This window comes from Puma concolor, chromosome C2, assembly GCF_028749965.1.
Source record: "Puma concolor isolate L17-30 chromosome C2, mPumCon1.1.hap2, whole genome shotgun sequence".
Classification (NCBI taxonomy): Eukaryota; Metazoa; Chordata; class Mammalia; order Carnivora; family Felidae; genus Puma; species Puma concolor.
In genome coordinates, this window is record NC_141675.1 from 84,823,338 (window position 1) to 84,844,927 (window position 21,590).

General features: G+C 41.4%; 1 protein-coding gene across 2 annotated transcripts in view; it reads right to left on the bottom strand.

Annotated features, from left to right (window-relative positions):
* LOC112849904 (putative cation-transporting ATPase 13A4) overlaps nt 1-21,590 on the bottom strand; it is a 134,213-nt gene that overhangs the window by 90,860 nt on the left and 21,763 nt on the right. Inside the window, exon 4 of one of the 2 annotated variants that reach the window (XM_086675021.1) lies at nt 564-737. In XM_086675021.1, the coding sequence (XP_086531147.1) occupies nt 564-737 (174 nt within the window). Of the gene's footprint in view, nt 1-563; nt 738-21,590 lie in introns of those variants that run through there. The other variant, XM_086675022.1, reaches the window with a different exon arrangement.

Sequence of the window (21,590 nt, forward strand, 5' to 3'; positions counted from 1 at the left end):
ACAGGAATGACACACGTTGCCTAAGTGTAATGAGTGCCAGGAGGAATTGTTAGCTGAGCAAATTCAGGGAAACTCACCTAATACCAGGACCTTGAATTAGCAGAGAGAGACAATGAGCTCAGGACAAGATGGTTGCATTTTTTACCCGAGCATATCTGCAGGATGTGACACGACCATGGCTCCTCCCCATGTCTCCTGGTCCCTTCCTGCAGAGTTGTTCCAGGGGCACTAGGATAGGTATGACACATCAGGACAGGGGAAAGGAGCCATGTGAATTTTGCAGTGTGTAGCTTACTCAGCTATCTCACATTACCCATTGTTTGTACCTATTAAGATGGTTATTCAGGTTGTAATATTCATAAAACTCACAAGTTTAAAAGGAATGCCCTGTGAAGTTGGCCTTTTTAATGAGATCCCACCATACATAAATTATTGAGTTCTTAGTAAATAAAACGCAAGGCTGTGATGGAACTTGCCGTGTGCACATGTCCTCACAGCCATCCTGTAACGAGATGTCCAGGAAAAGAAAGGGCCGCCAAGTACAAAGCCAGATACACACTTACTGTTGTCCTCAGCAACACGACATCGGCCTCTTGCAAGGAACACGGGACGCAGTTTGCCCACACGTGCCAAGCAGGTCTCCAGTAAAACACCAAGGGGAGGATCCCAAATGAGAAGATGGATCCAGCAAGACAGAGGGTTTTCCGGCAGCCTTGAGTCCGGTAGCCAAATAGCTCCTGGGGAAGAACCAAAGTGAGCCCAAATATTGGTTACGCACAATAAACAGCAAATGAACCAATTGGGATTTTGGTATAAAACTGGGGCAGAGACTGAAGTAGTTGAGGAGAGACTGAGAACATGGAGAAGGATCCCTGACAAAGGAACACAGGATCACAAGCCTCCAGGAAGTCGCCATCAAACTGTGAAATTCCCTTTCTATAATTTGAGCACCTGACTACCCTGTGTCACGCACAATGCTAGATGATATGTTATCTTGTTTAAGTCTTGCCAGCAGCCCCTGAATGGGATAAGATTACCCTCATTCATAAATGATGAGGCTGAGCTCAGAAAGACCTGGCCAAGGCCACCGAGCTAGGAAGTTCTGCTTCCAAGATTCAAACCCAGGTCTTATCCACAGCCTTGACAGGCATGACCATGAGCCTTGTGACAGGAGGACCAGATGACTGCAGCAACAGATGATTCCCTTGGCTGGGACCAGCAACTCCATGGGCAGGACAGAAACGAGCCTTGAGTATAGTGTTGGGATGTGATCAAAGTGTTTGACCCACAAGAGGAGGAATAACTAAGTGTCAAGTGGCTGTCAGGTGTTTGGGGTGGAGCTGTGCATTACCACCCTCCTCTCTTATTCAGTAGCAAAAAGAATTTTAGAGAGTTGGGGAAAATCCATAGAAACAACATGGGTTATTGAGCTCTTGCCCCTTGGGAGGGGATATGAGGCCCCGGATGATACAAATATGAACAAGAGTCTTATACCTCTAAAAAAGTTATAATCTGGACAAACTTCCTCCTTTCAAGTAGAGCCTGGGACAGAATGGAAAACCAACCATCTGAAGTTTATGGCTTCAGTCCCACAGTTACATCACACAAAGTCATAGGTATACTTTGTGCTGATTATCATGGCCAAAAGTGTTGAGCATCTTGGTTAGCAGCACATTCTCTGGACCAAGGCACGTTGGATTCAAAACCTAACTCTGCCACTTACTCGGTGTGACCTTGAGCAAGTTATTTAACCTCTGTGTTCCTCAGTTTGCCATCCGTAAGATGGGGGCGGTGATCATACCCACTTCCCAGGGCTGTGGTGAAAATTAAATGGGTTACTAGGGGTAAGTGCTTATGTAAGCATTTACCGCTGCTGCTGCTTATGCTGCTGCTGCTGCTGCTACCATCTGACCATCTGCCCAGAAGTAGACCCGAAATTCTACCCCTTAGTCTATTGGCATTTAGATCTAAGGATTCCTAGTGTCAATGGCTCTGCCCCTGCTCGGATTGCCTGTTAGGATAACAAGGATGCTGGAACTTGCAACTTTAAATCAGCCATCTTCTCTGACTCACCTGATAGAGATTGCATTCTCAGAAAAGATTGCATTATCAGATCGTTGGCTGAAAGCTGCTTTCATGTGTAATTTTCGGGTGCCTTCCTCTTATTAGCAAGCAGCGAATGCAGGTGCTGGCTGACTGCCTTAGGTATTGTCCACATTTGGCATGCCTTTGATGAAACATTCACATTAACTCAGAAACATAAGCTCTTGGCTGATTTTGCAAACTAGAATGTCTATCTTGATATGAATCCTCTTTTGTCCCAAACTCCAGCTTTTGCTCTCCAACTGCCAAGTCTGGAATCGTTCTGTCCCCTCATGATTCCTGAAACAATGCTTCTTTGAGCTCACACTGAGCAGGATCCCAATCCTAAATCCCATACCTGTCCTAAGTCCATCCCATCTAATTTTCCCATGTACTTTTTTATGTTCCTATACTTTGGAATAGGTCAACTTTCTACCCAATGACCCAGAAATTGTATCATATTTTATGAAGGCTATATTTAAAAGCTTCTTTATATTGTCAGTCAATTGAGCTACCCCCTCCATGTAATATGTCTGAGTTATGGCAATTCTAGAAGCACAAATCTCCCTGTTAGCATGCATTCTTTTACAGGCTATGCAATGAGAGCCCTCTATAGTTTCCAAAGTAAATTCATGTTCATTATCAAAATAATGTAAGCAGGAATTATTATCTTCAATTTCCAGCTAAGAAAACTGAAGTTTAAAGTTATATGTAATAGATATTATTAGCAACTATTATTGGTAACAATGGCAGCAGCTAATATTTTCTGAGTACTTCAAAGTCCATCACAAAGCACTTTCCACCTACTCTCCCATTTAGTTGAAAAAGAAGACAAAATAAGTTTCTCAAAGCGGTAAAGTTCATCAGTAACTCAAAACTAGACCTCCAGTCTAGACCTTTGCAGCATGGGAGGATAATGTAAGTTGGTCATTGCCATTCTAAGGACCTTTTTCACTCTGTCTTGAATTCCAGTTCAATTTAAATAAATAATTTTTAAGGGTCCACCAAAGAGCAGACATGTGCTACACACAGAGATGAATAAGACAATGACTCTACGGGCGCCTGGGTGGCTCAGTCAGTTAAGCAACTGGCTTCGGCTCAGGTCATGATCTCACAGTTCGTGGGTTCGAGCCCCACATCGGGCTCTGTGCTGACAGCTCAGAGCCTGGAGCCTGCTTCGGATTCTGTGTCTCCCTCTCTCTCTGCCCCTCCCCCACTTGTGCTCTGTCTCTCTCTCTCAAAAATAAAATGTAAAAAAAAAAATGTAAAAAAAAAAAAAAAGACAATGATTCTACTACCAAGGAGGTCATTAGCTTAATGGGAAGAGAGTCACATAAATGATAAGAACAAACAAGGTTAGAGCAATAAAAGGGTTATATAGAGGGATAACTATATAAATTGTCCTCTGAATTGGGTGCTATTAATAAGAACACTGGAACAGCAGAACAGAAGTAGACAGTCAGGCCAGGTGAGTATCCCCTAGTTATACCAGAGTGTTGCTTTATTTTTGTTTATTTTTTTACTTGAGAGAGAGAGCGTGCAAGCAGGAAAAAGTGGTAGAGGGAGAGAGAGAAAGAGAGAGAGAGAGAGAGAGAGAGAGAATCCAAAGGAAGCTCCATAGTATCAGCACAGAGCCCAATATGGGGTTCAATCCCATGACCCTGGAATCATGACATGAGCGGAAATCAGGAGTCGGATGCTCAACTGACTGAGCCACCCAGGTACCCCTAGAGCATTGCTTTAAAAGCTTACTTGCTCTCAGTTCTGTGGACACTACAAGATCAGTTCATAGCTCATGGCCAATAATCCATTGGTAGTAGAAAGGCTGGAATAATGTGGACAAGGAGTGTTCAATTATTGCTTACTAAAGTGAATTGAGAGGTGGGAGGGAGGGGAGGGTGGGTGACGGGTATTGAGGAGGGCACCTTTTGGGATGAGCACTGGGTGTTGTATGGAAACCAATTTGACAATAAATTCATATATTGAAAAAAAATAAAGTGAGTTGAATTGTACTGACTTGAGTTGTACTGACTGCAAATTACATTAAAGGGACATTAACAGATACTGGCTTAAAAAATGCAAAAATTAGCATGGTATTGTTTTTTATGATCCCGTAGCGGTTTATTTCCTATGCCATGGAGTGCCTTCCATGTCCCTGAAAATGCTTGAGGGAACCATCCCTGCCACTCTGCACTCCCCCCACCCTTACCTCCTACAAAGGGAATCAATCATCCAAAAAAAAAAAAAAAAAAAAAGAATATTAAGAAAATGTCAAAAGACTATTACACTCATGGCAGTCAAGATGCATTATGAAATAGCACATTGTCTCTTTCTTCCTCTCCCTTTCTACCCACAGATTCTTCTGTTCTCTCTGTCCCTGAAGATCTAGGTCTTTTGCATTCCTACGGGCTTAAACTTTGGCTTCCAAGTGTCCAGATCTTCTTCCCTGCAGAACCCCTATACTCAAAAAGTCAAACTTATGCTCCCCAAAGCAATGATTTCAACTACCTCAGCCAACAGAACCCCTTAAAAATCTATAGACCTTGTCCCCAGAAAAATACACACAGATGCATATAAATAATCTTCTCCGAATAGATTCAGGGAGTTCCCACAGTCTGGATAAAACCTGACCTACAAGGTTTATAAGGCTAAATCAAGACTGATCTTTCCAGAGGTTATACTCTGTACTTGTACTTAGGGTTTGACACTAGGTGAGCACTTAATGATTGTAGAGATGTGAAGACAATACTCCTGGAAATGCACACGAGAGGGTGATGACAGCAGGACATTGGCTGACTTCAAGAAGCCTTGTAGGGTAATGTCATCATCTGGGGGCTCACCAGGTCCTGAGAGTGGCTCTAAGCCCTCTAGTCCCAGAGACTGCTAGCAGAACACCTCTCTCCAGGAAGATTCAAGTTCACCACGTCCCAGAAATTGGTCGGAATGGGAGAATGAGATGTATGTGACAGTCACACGACGAGATGAATATGTGGGTAGGTATTAAGACTTTGTTCTCTTCCCAACACCACCATTTTCAGTGTGATTGTCCCGCCAGGGGAGCCGTATGCCAGCATAGTGCTTAAAACGGGCTAAGGACTCTTCTCTGACCATCTCCCATCCTGACTGACATGCCTTCTTTGAACATATTAATTAATTCAATCAAATTACACTCCAATCCCATTAGCCTGGGAGCCATTTATTCTCTTTAAGACAATTATGCATTTCTTTACTGGCTTCATTAAATATTTGAAAGTGTAAGTGATTTTTTTTATCTCCCTTAAGATAATCTTTTTCCCTTATTTCCAAATTTGGGATGTGAAGAGAATGTTTCACTGTAATTTTCATGCAACTACAACAAACTATGCTACATGAATGCAATTTACATCACTGCTTATCCCAACCACCAACCCTACCCTATTCCAGTTTTCACCTCAGTAGTTTCTTGCTTGACACCCTTTCATGCAGAAGAATGACTTCCCCAGGCTCCCCTAAGTTCATTTGACTTCTAGATTGAAGCGAGATGCTCTCAACCTGAATTGACCTAATCCGGAAATCTTAAACTGGAGGCTCAAGAAGAATGGCCTGTCGACAGGTTTCTCGCCAGCCTGGTAAGCATTTCTTAAAACTTTATGTTAGTCCCCCAGTCACTTTCACATAAAAATTCTGACTTCTATCTTTTCTTTAAAATAAATCAGAAATTGGGGCACCTGGGTGGCTCAGTCAGTTAAGTGACCAACTTCAGCTCAGGTCATGATCTCGCGGTCTGTGGGTTCAAACCCCGCATCAGGCTCTGTGCTGACAGCTCAGAGCGTGGAGCCTGCTTCAGATTCTGTGTCTCCCTCTCTCTCTGCCCCTCCCCTGCTCCTGTTCTTTCTTTCCTTCAAAAATAAACAAACATTAAAAAAAATTTTTTAATAAATCAGAAATTGTGACAGCACTGTACCCACATTGTACCCAGCACTGGAAGAATCAGCTGGAGAGCACCAAATAACCCAGGAACTATCCCAACACCATCCAGTGGGAGACAGGGTAAGGCACTGCAGTACATTCATACAATGGGATCTTACACAGCACTTCAGACAAATCAACTCCAGCAACACCCCACAGTATGGCTGACTCCCAGTGACATAACTAGGAAGTGACAAAAGTCAGTGCAAACAATTACATCAGTAAAAAGAACATTTTTAAAAAGTTAAAAGCAATGAAATTCAAATGTATTTTTGGGATACACTTAAATAAAAGAAAGTTACATCGAAAGGGAAGTGAGGAATTGATGAAGACATGATATAGGACAATGGTTACCCCTACTGAGGCAAGGTGGGGCCACATTGTGCAATGTAGACTATCATCAAGGTCCTAGCTTTGTTGGGGTGATGGGGTCATCATGTTATTATAAAGAACCGATGGAAAGGCTGAGATAACACAACACAACATAGACAAGTAATGAGAGGGTCTTGGACCATGGTCCCTGCCATGTTTTCTCCTTTCCCCAACACTGAGACCATGTGTCAGATTCACTTCTCATCTCCTACTGGGCCTGCTCATCTGAGCTACAACCTCACCCTGTAGGCCAGTGATTCTCAACTAGGAGTGATTCTGTCCCCAGGTGACATTTAGCAATAGCTGGAGAGCTTTTTGGTCACTCTCAACTGAGTGAGAGGTGCTACTGACATAGCTTCTGGGCCCAGAAATATTCCAGGAATATTGTTAAATATCCCACAACGCAGTTGACATCCTACAATGCAGAGGACACCGTTGCCCCTCAACCTCCACAGCAAAAACTTTTCTGGCCTCAAACAATGCTGAGGTTGATAAACCACATAGGTATTTGAGTTCCCCCCACCTAACTAACCTAAGCAGGTCTCTAGGTCCCAGTACCTACCATGTCCTCCTCAGCACCCAGAGGAGAGCCAGAGGATTTTGATACTGAAATCGATGGTAAAGAAGGATTTGCAATTCATGCCAAGTGGTCACTCGAGACCCATAATGGACTCAGCAGCCCATTTGCAGATGAGGAAACTGAGGTGCTAAGAGAGAATGCAAATTGCCCTTGTGGTCGGCACCTGCCACCCTCCCCAAACAGAGCCACTCTCCCGCCGCCTCATTCTGTGCTGCCATGCCAGCCACAGTCACAGAGCCCTTTCCTGCCTCAGGGTCTTCCCATGGCTGGCTACCCCTCATTGTTTAAACCTCCTTTAAGTGTGTCCGTCTCAGAGGGGCAGTAGCTAATGTCCTGTATAAGCCCCTGATCTCACCCACCCTTTATATATATATATATATTTTTTTTTTTTACCATTTTCACAATGTGTACTTGGAATTTTTTGCTTGCTTCTCTAACTCCCTCCTTTCCAGCTCCCACAAAATTTTGAGTTCTATCAGTTTAGGATCCTTTTCAGTTTGTCTCCTCCAGTATGGTTTACCCAGCATCTGGCACATTATCTGCATGTAGTAGGCACTCAGTAAATACATGCTAAATGGATGAATAAGTGAGTGATTGTGCTAAAGGAAAGAGGGAAGGAAGGAAGGAAGGTCTGGAAGGTAATGAACCCTTACTCTTCTTGTTCCTAGCCCAAGTTTAACTGTAGCCTCTTCTCTGACCCTTTAAAAATTAAACCATTCCATGGTGGGGGGCATAGAGGGGAGAGGAGGAATCATAAACAACCCCAAGATACTGCCCTGCCTTTTGTCATTAGGAAATGTTAACTAGTTTCACTTGCATTACACCCACATCAATCTCTAAGGCTGGCTTTCTTAAACAAGTGCTTTCAGGGGAACCTGGGTGGCTCAGTCCCTTAAGCACCCAACTTCCGAGGCTCAGGTCATGATCTCAAGGTTTGTGAGTTTGAGCCCCTCATTGGGCTCTGTGCTGACAGCTGGGAACCTGGAACCTGCTTTGGATTCTGTGTCTCCATCTCTCTCTCTGCTCCTCCCCTGCTCATGTTCTCTCTCTCTCTCTCTCTCTCAAAAATAAATAAACATTAAAAAAATAAAATAAACAAGTGCTTTCATTTTTCTTTTTCCATCTTATTATCTGTCTCTGGGGGTTGAAAAGATGCTAAAGATAAGACTGAGTTTTACAGACTCCTTACCTTCCACAGAGGCAACCAACATCTTGGGGTGTGAACAACAAACTGATTTGGGCATCTGCTGCCCAGGCTTCTGCTCTGGACCAAAAGGTGTGTGCACAATTACCTGTGAGTGAGCTATGATAATTTCACAGGTTTGGAAATCACTTTACAAAAAAAATTATTTTAGAAATAGATAGAGATATCACTATACTAACTAAAAAAATGACTTTAGAAATAAAGAAAGATATCACTACTTAAGAGCTGAGTCACATTTTCCATTAACAATGTTGACATCCATTGAATCATGGCAAGCGTGAGCCTTGAGGGGACCCTTTGGGGATCTAAGTGACCTGGCTGCCATTCACTGTCCTCTGACAGACAGCTGGAATGTCAATTTCATTCCCAGCTGTGGAATCTCACTTCTCGCTCATTCCTAGTTTTGGAATGTCATCTCTCTTGCCAATGACTCCCAGTTCTCTTGCCAAAGCATTACCTCACACAACTGCTATGGCACACAGTGGAATGACTCCTGTGTTAGGTGTCAGGCCCCAGAATGGAGGAACTCCTCATAGAAATGTTTAGCTGCTACCTCCCAGCATAAAGCCTTCAAGTGTCTTTGCTCAAGTTCAACTCAAATTGCCTACCATGTCTAAGGCCATGGGTAAAGTAGGTCTGCTGAGTATAAATTCCCCACCCTCCAGGGGCTGACAAGGGAGATAATTAATTAAATCAATTAATAATTAATTAATTAAAATATACCTCTGAGCAGAAAACATTAAGCGCCATCTGAAAAACACTGGGAGAAAAACGCCATGAGGTTCAAGTGGTAAGGCAATCCCACTAAGATGATAATTAAGAAGTCATTCCAGGACCTTTGTTCCTTGAGGTTGGACTTGGAGAGAATTGTTGGAATTTCAATACTCAGGAAAGGAGGGTAGGAGAAGAGGCATTCCATGTGGAGGAACCAGCCTTGAGCAAAAGATACGGAGTGTGAAAACAGGGAGTCTATTTCAGGACAAGATGTTAGTTTAAGGTGTAACAAGTCAGTGTACTGTGGAGTTACAATTAACCTAGTCATGTCAGGCCAGATAAGTCACTTTGGGATGGGACTCTGGGAATCAGGGATGTGTATTCCACTCCAGCTAGCTGGTGGCCAGAAGTTGCTGAACACTTAAAATCTACACCTCCATTTTTGCCCCTCCCCAACCATCAAGTGGACCTCTCCTGGCTTCCCTAAAAGGGGGTGTCCTCAGGCCAAGTCAGGGGAAGAGGCTGCTGCCCATGGCCTTTCTAGCTGGGCAGCAATCTGGTTACGGAAACAAAAAGAACAGACATGTGTGGGACATCAGTGTCCCTCAGCTAATCAGGGTTTCTTCTTCTCAGCCCAGGATGCTGCCAGCCTGGGTTGTGGAAACTCCTCTTTGTGACACCAGTTGGCTGGCAGAAAAGCAAAGTGTTCCAGCCATCAGTGGCAGACAGGGTGGTAACAACCTGCCCCGTCAATAATTGTCCACCTTGCATGGCTGAAGCTCATGAAAACATAGTTTGTGTAAATAATTTATATTATGTCCCAGTCACCCTAAATATATATTTTTCCACATTCTGATTTTTAAACATTTTTTTTAAAGTTTATTTCAATTTATCTTGATAGAGAGCATGAGGGGAGGGATGGAGAGAGACAGAGACAGAATACCAAGTAGTCTCCGCGCTGTCAGTGAAAAGCCCAATGCAGGGCTGGAACTCACAAACCATGAGATCATGACCCAAACTGAAATCAAGAGTTGGACACAGATTGAGCCTCCCCAGGCACCCCCGCATTCTGATTTAATCATCAAAACTCTATAACAAAGTTAATTTCAGCGGTGGGAGAGAAATAAGGAAGGCAAGGTTCAAAGAAGTTAAAGAATGTACCTTTCGTCAGCCTTCTGATAGATAACAGAGTCAGGTCCTTCTTACTTAACACGGCCCCCTCCCCCACCCTACCACGCTCCCCCCGCCCCTCCAGGCTGCTTCTCAGCTGTCTGACATCGTCATCTGGCAGGTGTCATGGGGGACAGGGCTTAACTCTTGCTAATTGCTCACATTTGAGCTATTTGACATAATTGAGGTGCTGCTCAGACACGTTCTTAGGTTCCCCTCAAACAGGTTTTCACAAGCTTCAAACTGCGGAGAGAGGGGAACTAGGCAAGAGGGACTCCACCCAGCAACCAGATGGTGGTTTCTGCCAGCAACATCCTAATATCTTGGGCAAGAGGCATATTCTAGGTTCTCGTGTGGTGCTCAAATTAAAATGTTTCTGGTGACACCTGAGTGACGTAAGACAAAGCACAGACAGGTCTGTATGTAGGGCTACCATCCTGTCAGGGCAGTCTACTCACTGAACAGTGTAAACACCCAAGACTGGGCAGAGCAGGGGAAAAAGCCATGTGTAAGAAGAACCAAATACTTGAAGTCAGGACCTGGCTTTGCCACTTACTAGTTTTATCATCTGGAAATCATTGTCCCACTTAAAAGTTAAGAACACTTATGCCTCCCTCACAAAACTGTTAGGACACTGAAATGGAATAGCAGTGGTTGGAAACATTATTCAAAACTAGGCTGTTGTTATTGTGAGGGCGATTAGACTTAAGGTTAATTGTTAAACCCTCAGGGGTGCCCCAACATATCTGGCCCCTCCTTATCATTGAGATTTTGGCTTCCTTGACCACATGGTCTCAGGAAGTCACCCAATCACTCTGTAGCACATCATCCTATTTAAAATTTTTTTTTTCAACGTTTATTTATTTTTGGGACAGAGAGAAACAGAGCATGAATGGGGGAGGGGCAGAGAGAGAGGGAAACACAGAATCGGAAACAGGCTCCAGGCTCTGAGCCATCAGCCCAGAGCCTGACGCGGGGCTCGAACTCCCGGACCGCGAGATCGTGACCTGGCTGAAGTCAGACGCTTAACCGACTGCGCCACCCAGGCGCCCCACATCATCCTATTTTAAACTTCCACAAGCCCTTTATCCCCATTTGATATTTTTATTTATTTTTTTTTGTCCTGGCAATATTCCACAAGAGCAGAACTTCTGTCTGTCTTTTTCATTGCAGGATCCCTGGCACAGAGTAGAACAGTTCCCAGCACATGATAGGCCCACAAATACTGTTTGAGTGCACAAATGGATCCAATTATATTGTAATTTCTTAGATTGTAATATTTTTAGACTGGTAAACAGAAAAGCCAAAAATGGTAATCATAGACTATTACAACTTGATGAATCACAGCAAACATCCAGTCAAATATTTTCAGGGAAGAAAGCTGAGGGTTTTTTTTTTTTTAAATGTTTATTTATTTTGAGAGAGAGCACGAGGGTGAGAGGTGCAGAGAGAGAAGGAGAGACAGAATCCCAAGCAGGCTCCATGCTATTATTGCAGAGCCCAACTCTCTGTAAGATCATGACCCGTGAGATCATGACCTGAGCCGAAATCAAGAGTCAAATGCTTAACCAACTGAGTCACCTAGGTCCCTCAGGAAGCTGAGATCTTAAGAGACTTCTTAAACCAAGGCATATAGAAAGAGAGCCTAGGAAAAGCAATGATCTCCTTCCAAAGTCAGTCGGACTCCTACTCTTTGATCAATAGACAACTGATCTGGATAATAAATTATATTCCCAAGTATTGTTATATGTCTTTCTCCCCAGGTATGATTATTTGTCACTTACCATAAGATTTTAGAAAAGATCAGAGATGACCCGATCCTGTATTTCTTTCACAATATGGAACTCCCACACCTCCAATGAAGCAAACTCTACTTCCTGGGGAAGGCTGTTCCATTTTCAGATAACCCCACTAATAATTACACCATGTGCCAGACATTGAGCTGGGGCCCAGGTGTACTCTGAGCTCCCTCCCACTTAACACACACACCCCCACAAAACACTGCCCTTTCAACCAGAACAGCTCCGTTTCTACCTGTTCAAACAACATAAAATCAATATAAATATATTGATTGTATCTATATATACACATATATACATATATATCTACATATATATATATATATATATATATATGACTAAACAAGGGCCTGTGTAGATAAAAATCATTCTAGAAGCATTATATTACCTAGCTTTCTCATTGAGAGGGCCACTACTTTCCATGTAGTGGAAATGAACAGAAAGCATGTGAGAGAACAATGATTACCACCCGTTTTTATAATGAGGAACCCTTGCTTCACATTGTTGGTGAGAGAGAAATTGTCAAGACCTCTTTGGAAGGCACTTTGGCATCACATAGTATGGTTAAAGATATGCACACTGTGTGATCCAGCAGTTCTATATGTAAGTATCTTCTCTATAGATACTTGTGCACCTGTGTACCAAGAGACACAAACAAGGAAAATTCAAAGCTGGAAACAATCTAAAAGTCCACCAACAATAAAATTAACTTTTTAAAAAATATTTATTTATTTTTTAGAGAGAGAGTGTGAGCAGGGAACGGGCAGAGAGAGAAGGAGACACAGAATCCGAAGCAGGCTCCAGGCTCTGAGCTGCCAGCACAGAGCCCAACGCAGGGCTTGAACCTACGAACTGTAAAATCATGACCTTAGCCGAAGTCGGAAGCTTAAATGACTGAGCCACTCAAGCGCCCCCAAATTAACTTTTTAAAAAGTGAAGTCTTACAATGCTATATTCTGACACCCTGACAATGAATAAACTACAGTTTTGTGCAGCAACATGGATACATCTCACCAATATAATAAGCTGAAGAAGCAAAATACAAAAGAAGATGATCAGTATGATTTCAGTCATCTGAACCTTTAAAATACTGTTATGGGATGCAGACATAGTTAGAAAAAAACATTTTAAAAGTCAAGAAAATGATAATTATACAAGCCAGGTGAGAGGTTACTTCTGCATGGGGGTTGGAGGGACAACAGAGATGGGTCCTTGTTAGGGCAGACCCCAGGAGAATCTCTGGAGGGCTAGTGGTGTTCCATTTTCTGAGTCAGGCAACGGTCATATGGGTTTTGAATTATTATTAAAGTGGTTGTATATATTTTTTCACATTCATATGACATTTCAAAAAAAATGCCATACACTCTCAAATGACTGAGTTCTACTTTTGCTTATAGACATTACACCAATGCTTGTTGGACCCAAATCCCTTTTCCCTCTCTGGGCCTCAGTTTCTCCATCTGTCAGAGAGGGGTTTGGATTATATGATCTCCTGAATCCCTCTAAATTTGGATACCTGTAAGTACTGTAACAATAAGAACTTCCCCGATACTAAGTATGTGACAGCTTGCATTCCCCTCATAGGTGCTCCTCTAAGGTCATAAATTCCTTCTACGGAGATGCCTATTTCCACTTCAAAGCTGCCCACGTGGCCCTCACTCAAGCTCCCTCATTTGAAAGAAAAATAGAAGATGGTTTTTGTTGCACTATTTGTGCAGATTGGTGCCAAATACCGTGCAGACCACCTGCTGGAGAACTCAGCCCTCTGGGAAAGGGTGTGCGCCACATGCAGGAAGCCCCATGCCTGGCTCGGAGAAAGGGGGCTACCATGTCACAGCGTGACTCCCTGGCCACTGCTCCAGATTCACCAACCAAGCAACAGCATTCCCCAGGGTGACAAGACAACTTGATTCATTTCCATAACTGGCAGTCAGAACTGAGCACAGCCTCGGGGAAGGTTTCTCGCGATTCAGTAAGAGGTTACCGTCAAGCTATGATGCATGATTCTGGTTTTGACTGACAGAAAAGGGACTTCCTAACCTGCTGAGGAATTTCAAGCAAATGGACAGATGTGGCAAAAGGCGAAATTAGGGTAAGTAATAGGGAAATGAGTAACTTGGTAAGAATGGAAAATTGTTTGGGAGAATAGTGGGACATAAAGGAGACCAAAATATCTACCTTTTTCTAATATCCTGGGATGTCACACCCAACTGATACAGAGTAATTCGGGACACTAAATGCTGGGCCAGATATTTGTGACATCGTCTTGGGAGGCGTTATGCTTTTATTAATACAGAAGCGGGGCTGGATCCCACAACCCTGGGATCATGACCTGAGCCGAAATTAAGGGTCAGATGTTTAACTGACTGAGCTGTCCAAGCAACCCCCCAAGCACACTTTAAAGACAGAAAATAAAAATACCAATGAAAACTTGACATTCCCACAACGCAGAGATCACCACAATTAACAACTTACTGCATATATGTTGTTTCTTTAACCGAAATGAAACCATACTGTAAATGCTCTTATACAGTCTGCTTTTTTCATTCACTGGCCTCCATTTTTTCCAGGTCAGTGATTTTTTTATCTCAACTAATACCCAAACCATATTCAAATTTCACAATATCACACTAATGCTCCCCTCTAACTGGTTTCTCTAAACTGGTTAGGCATTATTCTATTTCTTAACCTAGATGATGGTTAATAAATGTTCACCTTATAATTATCCACTGATCTGTACAAAAGTATTCGTGCATTTTATATAGATATAATATATAATATTAATATATATAAGAATATATTTCACAATAAAAGAGGGGAAAGGTTACACACTCTTATATGAATATCAGTATATTTTGCTCATTCTTTTTTAATCAAGTTCTTTCCCTATCTCATAATAGTCATTCTGCAAGAATTCAAATACTAATAGTTACACTCCCACTAATTTCAAAAACAGCAGACAAATGACCTAAACTTCAGCTGCTTTTATTTTAATGGGTGTATAGTTTTTAGAAATAATAGCATTTGTCCCACCAGGGATGGTGAAAAAAGATTCAAAGTTTTTGTTTATAAAGAACTTAATCATTTCACAATATGTACGTATATCAAATCATTGCATGGAACACCTTGATCTTACACAATGTTATATGTAATCTCATCTCAATAAAGCTGGGAAAAAATAGTCTATGAGTCAGAAAGAAATAGAAACTTAATTTTTATTTTGTTATTTTGCATTCTAATAAAAACTTCGGTAACTTTGAAGTCGATTTAACTCTAACTTAAACAAAAGAAAGGATTCCCTCAGCACAGTGCTCCCACATCTTTTCCATAATTACATGGAAAATGACACCCATAGTAAAATGACAATATTCGCACAGTGCAGATCAGATAAATAGATGAGGCTACTTAAAACTAGAGAGGATTGGGGCGCCTGGGTGGCGCAGTGGGTTAAGCAGCCGACTTCAGCCAGGTCACGATCTCGCGGTCCGTGAGTTCGAGTCCCGGGTCGGGCTCTGGGCTGATGGCTCGGAGCCTGGAGCCTGTTTCCGATTCTGTGTCTCCCTCTCTCTCTGCCCCTCCCCCGTTCATGCTCTGTCTCTCTCTGTCCCAAAAATAAATAAAAACATTGAAAAAAAAAAAAAACTAGAGAGGATCAATATCCCAACAGTCCTGCAAGAACCCCTGTACTCCATCTCTAGCACCCTAGTGCCATTCATGGCACACCAGTTGGGTAGCCTTGCCTTATCCTATATTTATGGCAAAGCAATGCCTTTGTCTTCTCTTATTTCCCTTAGTCTAATCAGTCATATCAGGCAAAATAGCACCTAAACTGAGTAGGTCATGTAACTACTCACATTCGTAGAAATACCCTACTCACCAATATGCCTTAATTCAAGCAGGTTTTTTATTTTTGTTTTGCCGAGGCCTGCCCCAACCTTGTTCCCTTGCCCAGCAAAAAATAAATCCTAGCAATCTTTAAAAACACTTTGCAATAAAACTTTCTCTACAAAGCCTCCTCAGTCAAATTAAACTTAAGTTTAAAACCAAACACAAGCGGGACACGTGGGTGGCTCAGTCGGTGAAGTGTCTGACTTCAGCTCAGGTCATGATCTCACGGTTCGTGAGTTCTAGTCCCGTGTCAGGCTCTGTGCTGACAGCTCAGGGCCTGGAGCCTGCTTCAAATTCCGTGTCTCCCTCTCTCTCTCTCTCTGCCCCTCCCTCACTCACGCTCTGTCTCTCTCTCAAAAATAAATAAACATTAAAAAAATCTTTTTAATAAATAAATACAACCAAACACATTAACCACACACTCAGCCACTGCTTCTACACATCCAGTTATATGACTCAGCAATCTAGGGATTCCCTTTAATATTTTTCTCCTTCTCCGTCCACATCTAATTAGTTCCATGTCTATTGATTGTCTCCTAGATATTTCTCAAGTTGGTCTCCTCTTCTCCCTTCCTGATACTTCATTAGTTCAACCTGTGCTCACACTAGAATCACCACAAGAGGCATTGTGTCCAGTTTCGTTTCTGTCTACATTGTTTTCCACATTGCTACAGAGTTACCTTTCTAAAACAGACACCTGATTACAATTCCTTACTATAGTGACCAGCCATCCCAGTTTGTCCAAGACTGAAGAGTTTCTCAGGATGTGACCTATTAGTGCTAATGCCCAGAAAGTAGTTGGTTACCTACTTAGAACTCTTAAATCCCTTTAGAATGGCATGCAAAGTTCTTCTTAATCTTCCCCACACTATCTTTTCAGCCTCAACTCTCTGTTCTTTGCATCCCACTCCACCACACACACACACACACACACACACACACACACACACACACACCCCTGCACATCAGCTTTGCCAAGCAACAGTCAGTTCTCTGCATGGAATGTGCTTTGTTCTTTCCCATGTCAATACCTTTGTACATTGTGTCTCCGTGACTTAGAATGTCCTTCACCCCTAACTGGGCTTGCTGGTAAACTCCTGTTCATGCATCTAGATTCTTTTCAATTGGCACTTTTCCACTGAAGTCTTCCAGGAATTGGCTGTAGCTTCTTTCAGAATCTCGTGTGTTCTGCTGTCATAGCACTAGCCCACTGAAGTCTATCCTCCGCCAGATATTGAGCCTAGGGCTTTTCTTTGTATATCTAATAGCTAGCACAGGGACTCACACATAGTAAGTGCTTACTAAATGAGGAAGGGAGGAAGGAAGGAAAGAAGGAAAGGAGGGAGAAAGAAAAAGAAAGAAAGAAAGAAAGAAAGAAAGAAAGAAAGAAAGAAAGAAAAGGAAAGGAAAGAAAAGAAAAGAAAAGAAAAGAAAAGAAAAGAAAAGAAAAGAAAAGAAAAAAGAAGGGAACTGTAGACCAATCTTCCTCAGGAACACAGAAGCAAAAACCCTGAACAAAACACTAACACATAGAATGCAGCAATATGTTAAAAGAATTACACACCATTACCAAGTAGGATTTATTCCAGGGATATAAAGCTACTTTAACACTCAAAAATCAATGTGATCCACCATCTTAACAGATTAAAAAAAAAACACATGACCAGAGGTGCCTAGGTGGCTCAGTCGGTTGAGTGTCCAACTTCAGCTCAAGTCATGATCTCACAGTCTGTGAGTTCGAGCCCCACATCAGGCTCTGTGCTGACAACTCAGAGCCTGAAGCCTGTTTTGGCTCCCTCTGTCTCTGCCCTTCCCCTGCTCATGCTCTGTCTCTCTCTGTCTCAAAAATAAATAAAAACATTAAAAAAATTTTTTAAATAAAAACCACATGATCATATCAATTGGCATGGAAAAAACTTTTGACAAAATTTTACAACCATTCATGATAAAATTCTCAGGGAATTAGAAATGAAAACTCACTTCCTCACCTTGATACAAAGCATCTTTAAAATTTTTTTTTTTCAACGTTTATTTATTTTTGGGACAGAGAGAGACAGAGCATGAACGGGGGAGGGGCAGAGAGAGAGGGAGACACAGAATCGGAAACAGGCTCCAGGCTCTGAGCCATCAGCCCAGAGCCCGACGCGGTGCTCGAACTCACGGACCGCTAGATCGTGACCTGGCTGAAGTCAGACGCTTAACCGACTGCGCCACCCAGGCGCCCCTTTTTTTTTTTTTTTTTTTGAATTTTTTTTTTCAAAGCATCTTTAAAAACACGTAGGTAACTATACGTAATGATGAAACAGTGAATGTTCTCCCAGTGAGATTAGAACAAGATGAAAATGTCTCCTCTTACTGCTCATACTCAACATAAGAAGTTGTAGCTAGAGAAGAAAAAGAAACAAACAGCATACAGATTTAAAAAAGTTTCCAAGGGCACCTGGGTGGCTCAGTTGGTTAAGTGGCTGACTTCGGCTCAGGTCTCACAGTTCCTGGGTTTGAGCCCCGCGTCGGGCTCTCTGCTGACAGCTGGGAGGCTGCAGCCTGGAGCCTGCTTCGGATTCTGTGTCTCCCTCTCTCTCTCTGCCCCGCCCCTGCTCAGGCTCTCCCTCCCTCTCTCTCTCTCTCTCTCTCTCAAAAAATAAAAAATAAAAAAATAAGTAATTAAAAAAATAATAAAATAAAACTGTTTCTACCTGCATGTGATATATGTTTTTATATGAAAATCCCAAGGAATCTACACACACACAAAAAAAACCCTCCTAGAAGTTTATAAGATACAAGATAAACTTATAAAAATCAATTAATTATATTTCTATAACCTAGTAATAAACATTGAATACTAAAATTTGAAATGCAAGACTATTTACAATCTCTCAAAAAAATGAAATACTTAGGTATAAATCTCATGAAACACATACAAGACTTGCATGTTGAAAACTACAAAATGCTGATAAGAGAAATCAAAGAAACTTCTAAATAAATGGACTGACTTATCATGTCCATGGTATGGGAAACTTAACATTGTAAAGATTTAATTATTTTTTGAAGTTTATTTATTTATTTTGAGAGAGAGAGGTGAGAGAGGGCCAGAGAGAGAGGGAAAGAAAGAATCACAGGGAGGCTCCACACTCAGCACAGAGCCCAACATGGGGCCCAATCCCATGACCATGAGATCATGACCTGAGCCAGAATCAAGAGTTGGATGCTTAACCAACTGGACGACCCCAGTACCCCTATATAGTAGAGATTTTAATTCTCCTCAAACTAATATACAGATTTACACAGTTCCTATCAAAATCTCAGTAAAATGTATGTTGATATGAACAAAGTTATTCTACAATTCATTTGTAAAGGCAAATGAACTATAATAGCTAAAACAATTTTGAAAAAATGAGAATTAAGTGGAAACAAGTCTACCTGATTTTAAAAATTATTTTATACTTCCTTAATCAAGACTGTGTAGCACTGACACATTGATCAATGGAACAGAATAAAAACCAAGAAATAGACCTACATAACTCTGCCCAACTGATTTTTGATAAATGTGCAAAAGCAATTTAATGAAGAAAAAATAGACTTTTCAACAAATGGCACTGGAGTAATTGGATATCCATAGGCAAAACAATGAACCTCAATCTAAATTTTATACCTTATACAAAAACTAATTCACAGTGGATCACACACTTAAACATAAAACATAAAGTTTTAAGAAAAAAAAGTAGGAAACAACCTAGGTACATAGGGCTAGGCAAAGAGTTCTTAGACCTGACATCCAAAGCACTAACCACAAAAGAAAATATTTATAAATTAGATTTCATAAAAATTTTAAACTTTTGCTCTGCAAAAGATCCTGTTAAGAGGAGAAAAAGAAAAGCTATTGACTGGGAGAAAATATCTGCAAACTACATACTCGATAGAGGACTAGTATCTAGAATACATAAAGAACTCTCAAACTCAACAGTAAAATACCAAACAACTCAATTACATAATGGACAAAAAAACATGAAAATACACATGGCAAGTAAGCACACAAAAAGATGTTCAAAATCATTAGCTATTAAGAAAATTCAAATTGAAACCACACTGAGATATTACTATAGCTATATATAGAATGGTTAGAGATAAGCGGTCAAAATGGTTAAAGATTTGAAGAACCAGGATGACTCATACATTGCTGGTGGGAATGTAAATAGTACAACCACACTGGAAAACAGTTTGGTAGTTTCTTTAAAAGCTAAACATGTAAACACCTTGCAACCTAGCAGTTGCTCTCCTGAGAGTTTATCCCTGAAAAATAAAAACTTATGTTCACATAAAAACCTATTCACAAATGTGTAGAGTAATTTTATTCATAATAGCCAAATATCGGAAATAGCTACGATGTCCTTCAATGGATGAATGGTTAAATAAACCAGGGCACCATGGAATATCATGGAAAACTACTGAGCAATAAAACAGAATAAACTATTGATACACACAACGATTTAGATCAATCTCCAGGGAATTATGCTGAGTAAAAAAGCCAATCCTAAAGTTCACATACTGTATGATTATATTACAGAACATTCTTGAAATTATAGAAACAGAAGCAGAATAGTGGTTGCCAGGACTAAAGGAGTCCGTGTGGATGGGGAAAAAAAAATGGATGTGGTTATAAAAAGACAAAATGAAGGATGCTTGTGGTGATGGAAATGTTCTGTACCTTGCCCTATCAACATGAATTCCTTGATTGTGACATTTTACTTTAGTTTTACAAGATATTACCAATGGAGAAAAATGGGTAAAGTGTACACAGAATCTCTATGTAGTATTTCTTGCAAACGTATATATATGAATCTGCAATTATTGTTACAAAAGAATTTTTTTTAAATGAATGTGTTGGACTAGATTCTCTTTGAGTGATTTTCTATATCTGAAATTCCATGATTTGGGGGAACCTAAGGATCCACTGGCTCTTGGTTATAAATGACTGTACTATTTCCAACAGGTGATGCTTCTTATAGATCTGGACACCAATGTTCATGCTGGTAAGCAAGGGTCTGGGCAACCTCAAAATGAAGATATAGGTATGTAGCTACATTAGACAGATCCTACAGATCTAGATCTATTTAAAGATGGTGGGTGGGGGTGGGGAAGGAAGCCAGGCAAGGGGAACTCCTCACACAAAATGAATGGTTAGTGGAAAAATCCATATCAGAAAGAACCCAGGCTTCCAAACAGAGTACTTTCCACCACAGCAGTTTGTAAATATCTATTGACCACACTGACAGCCAGTCCAGATCCTTAAATACCACCAGCCCAAAACTTTCCAGACCTTAACTAAACCATCACTGGTATATGAGAAAACTTGGACAACCCTAACAAGTAGCATTTTACCATGGCAATAAAGAAAGTGTTTTGTTTTGTTTTGTTTTTCTTTAATGACATCAGGAGCGCCTGGGTGGCTCAGCTGGTTAAGCCACCGACTCTTGATTCTGGCTCAGGTCATTATCTCACCGTCATGAGGTGGAGCCCTGCATCAGCTTTGTGCTCTGCATGGAGCCTACTTAAGATTCTCTCTCTTCCCCTCTGCCTCTTCCCCACACATGTGTGTTAAATAAATAAATAAATAAAAATAAGGTCAGAAAAAAATAAAAGCGATCAGAAGGACAAGAGTAGGGTCAGCAAAGTTCTTCTGTAAAGTAACACACGGGAAATATTTTCAGCCTTGTAAGCCTCGTGGTCTCTCTGACAAGCATTCAGTTCTGCCTTTGTGGTACAACAGCAATCAGACAATCTGCAAACAAATGCAGGCGGCTGTTTTCCAACAAAACTTTATTTTCAAATAAGT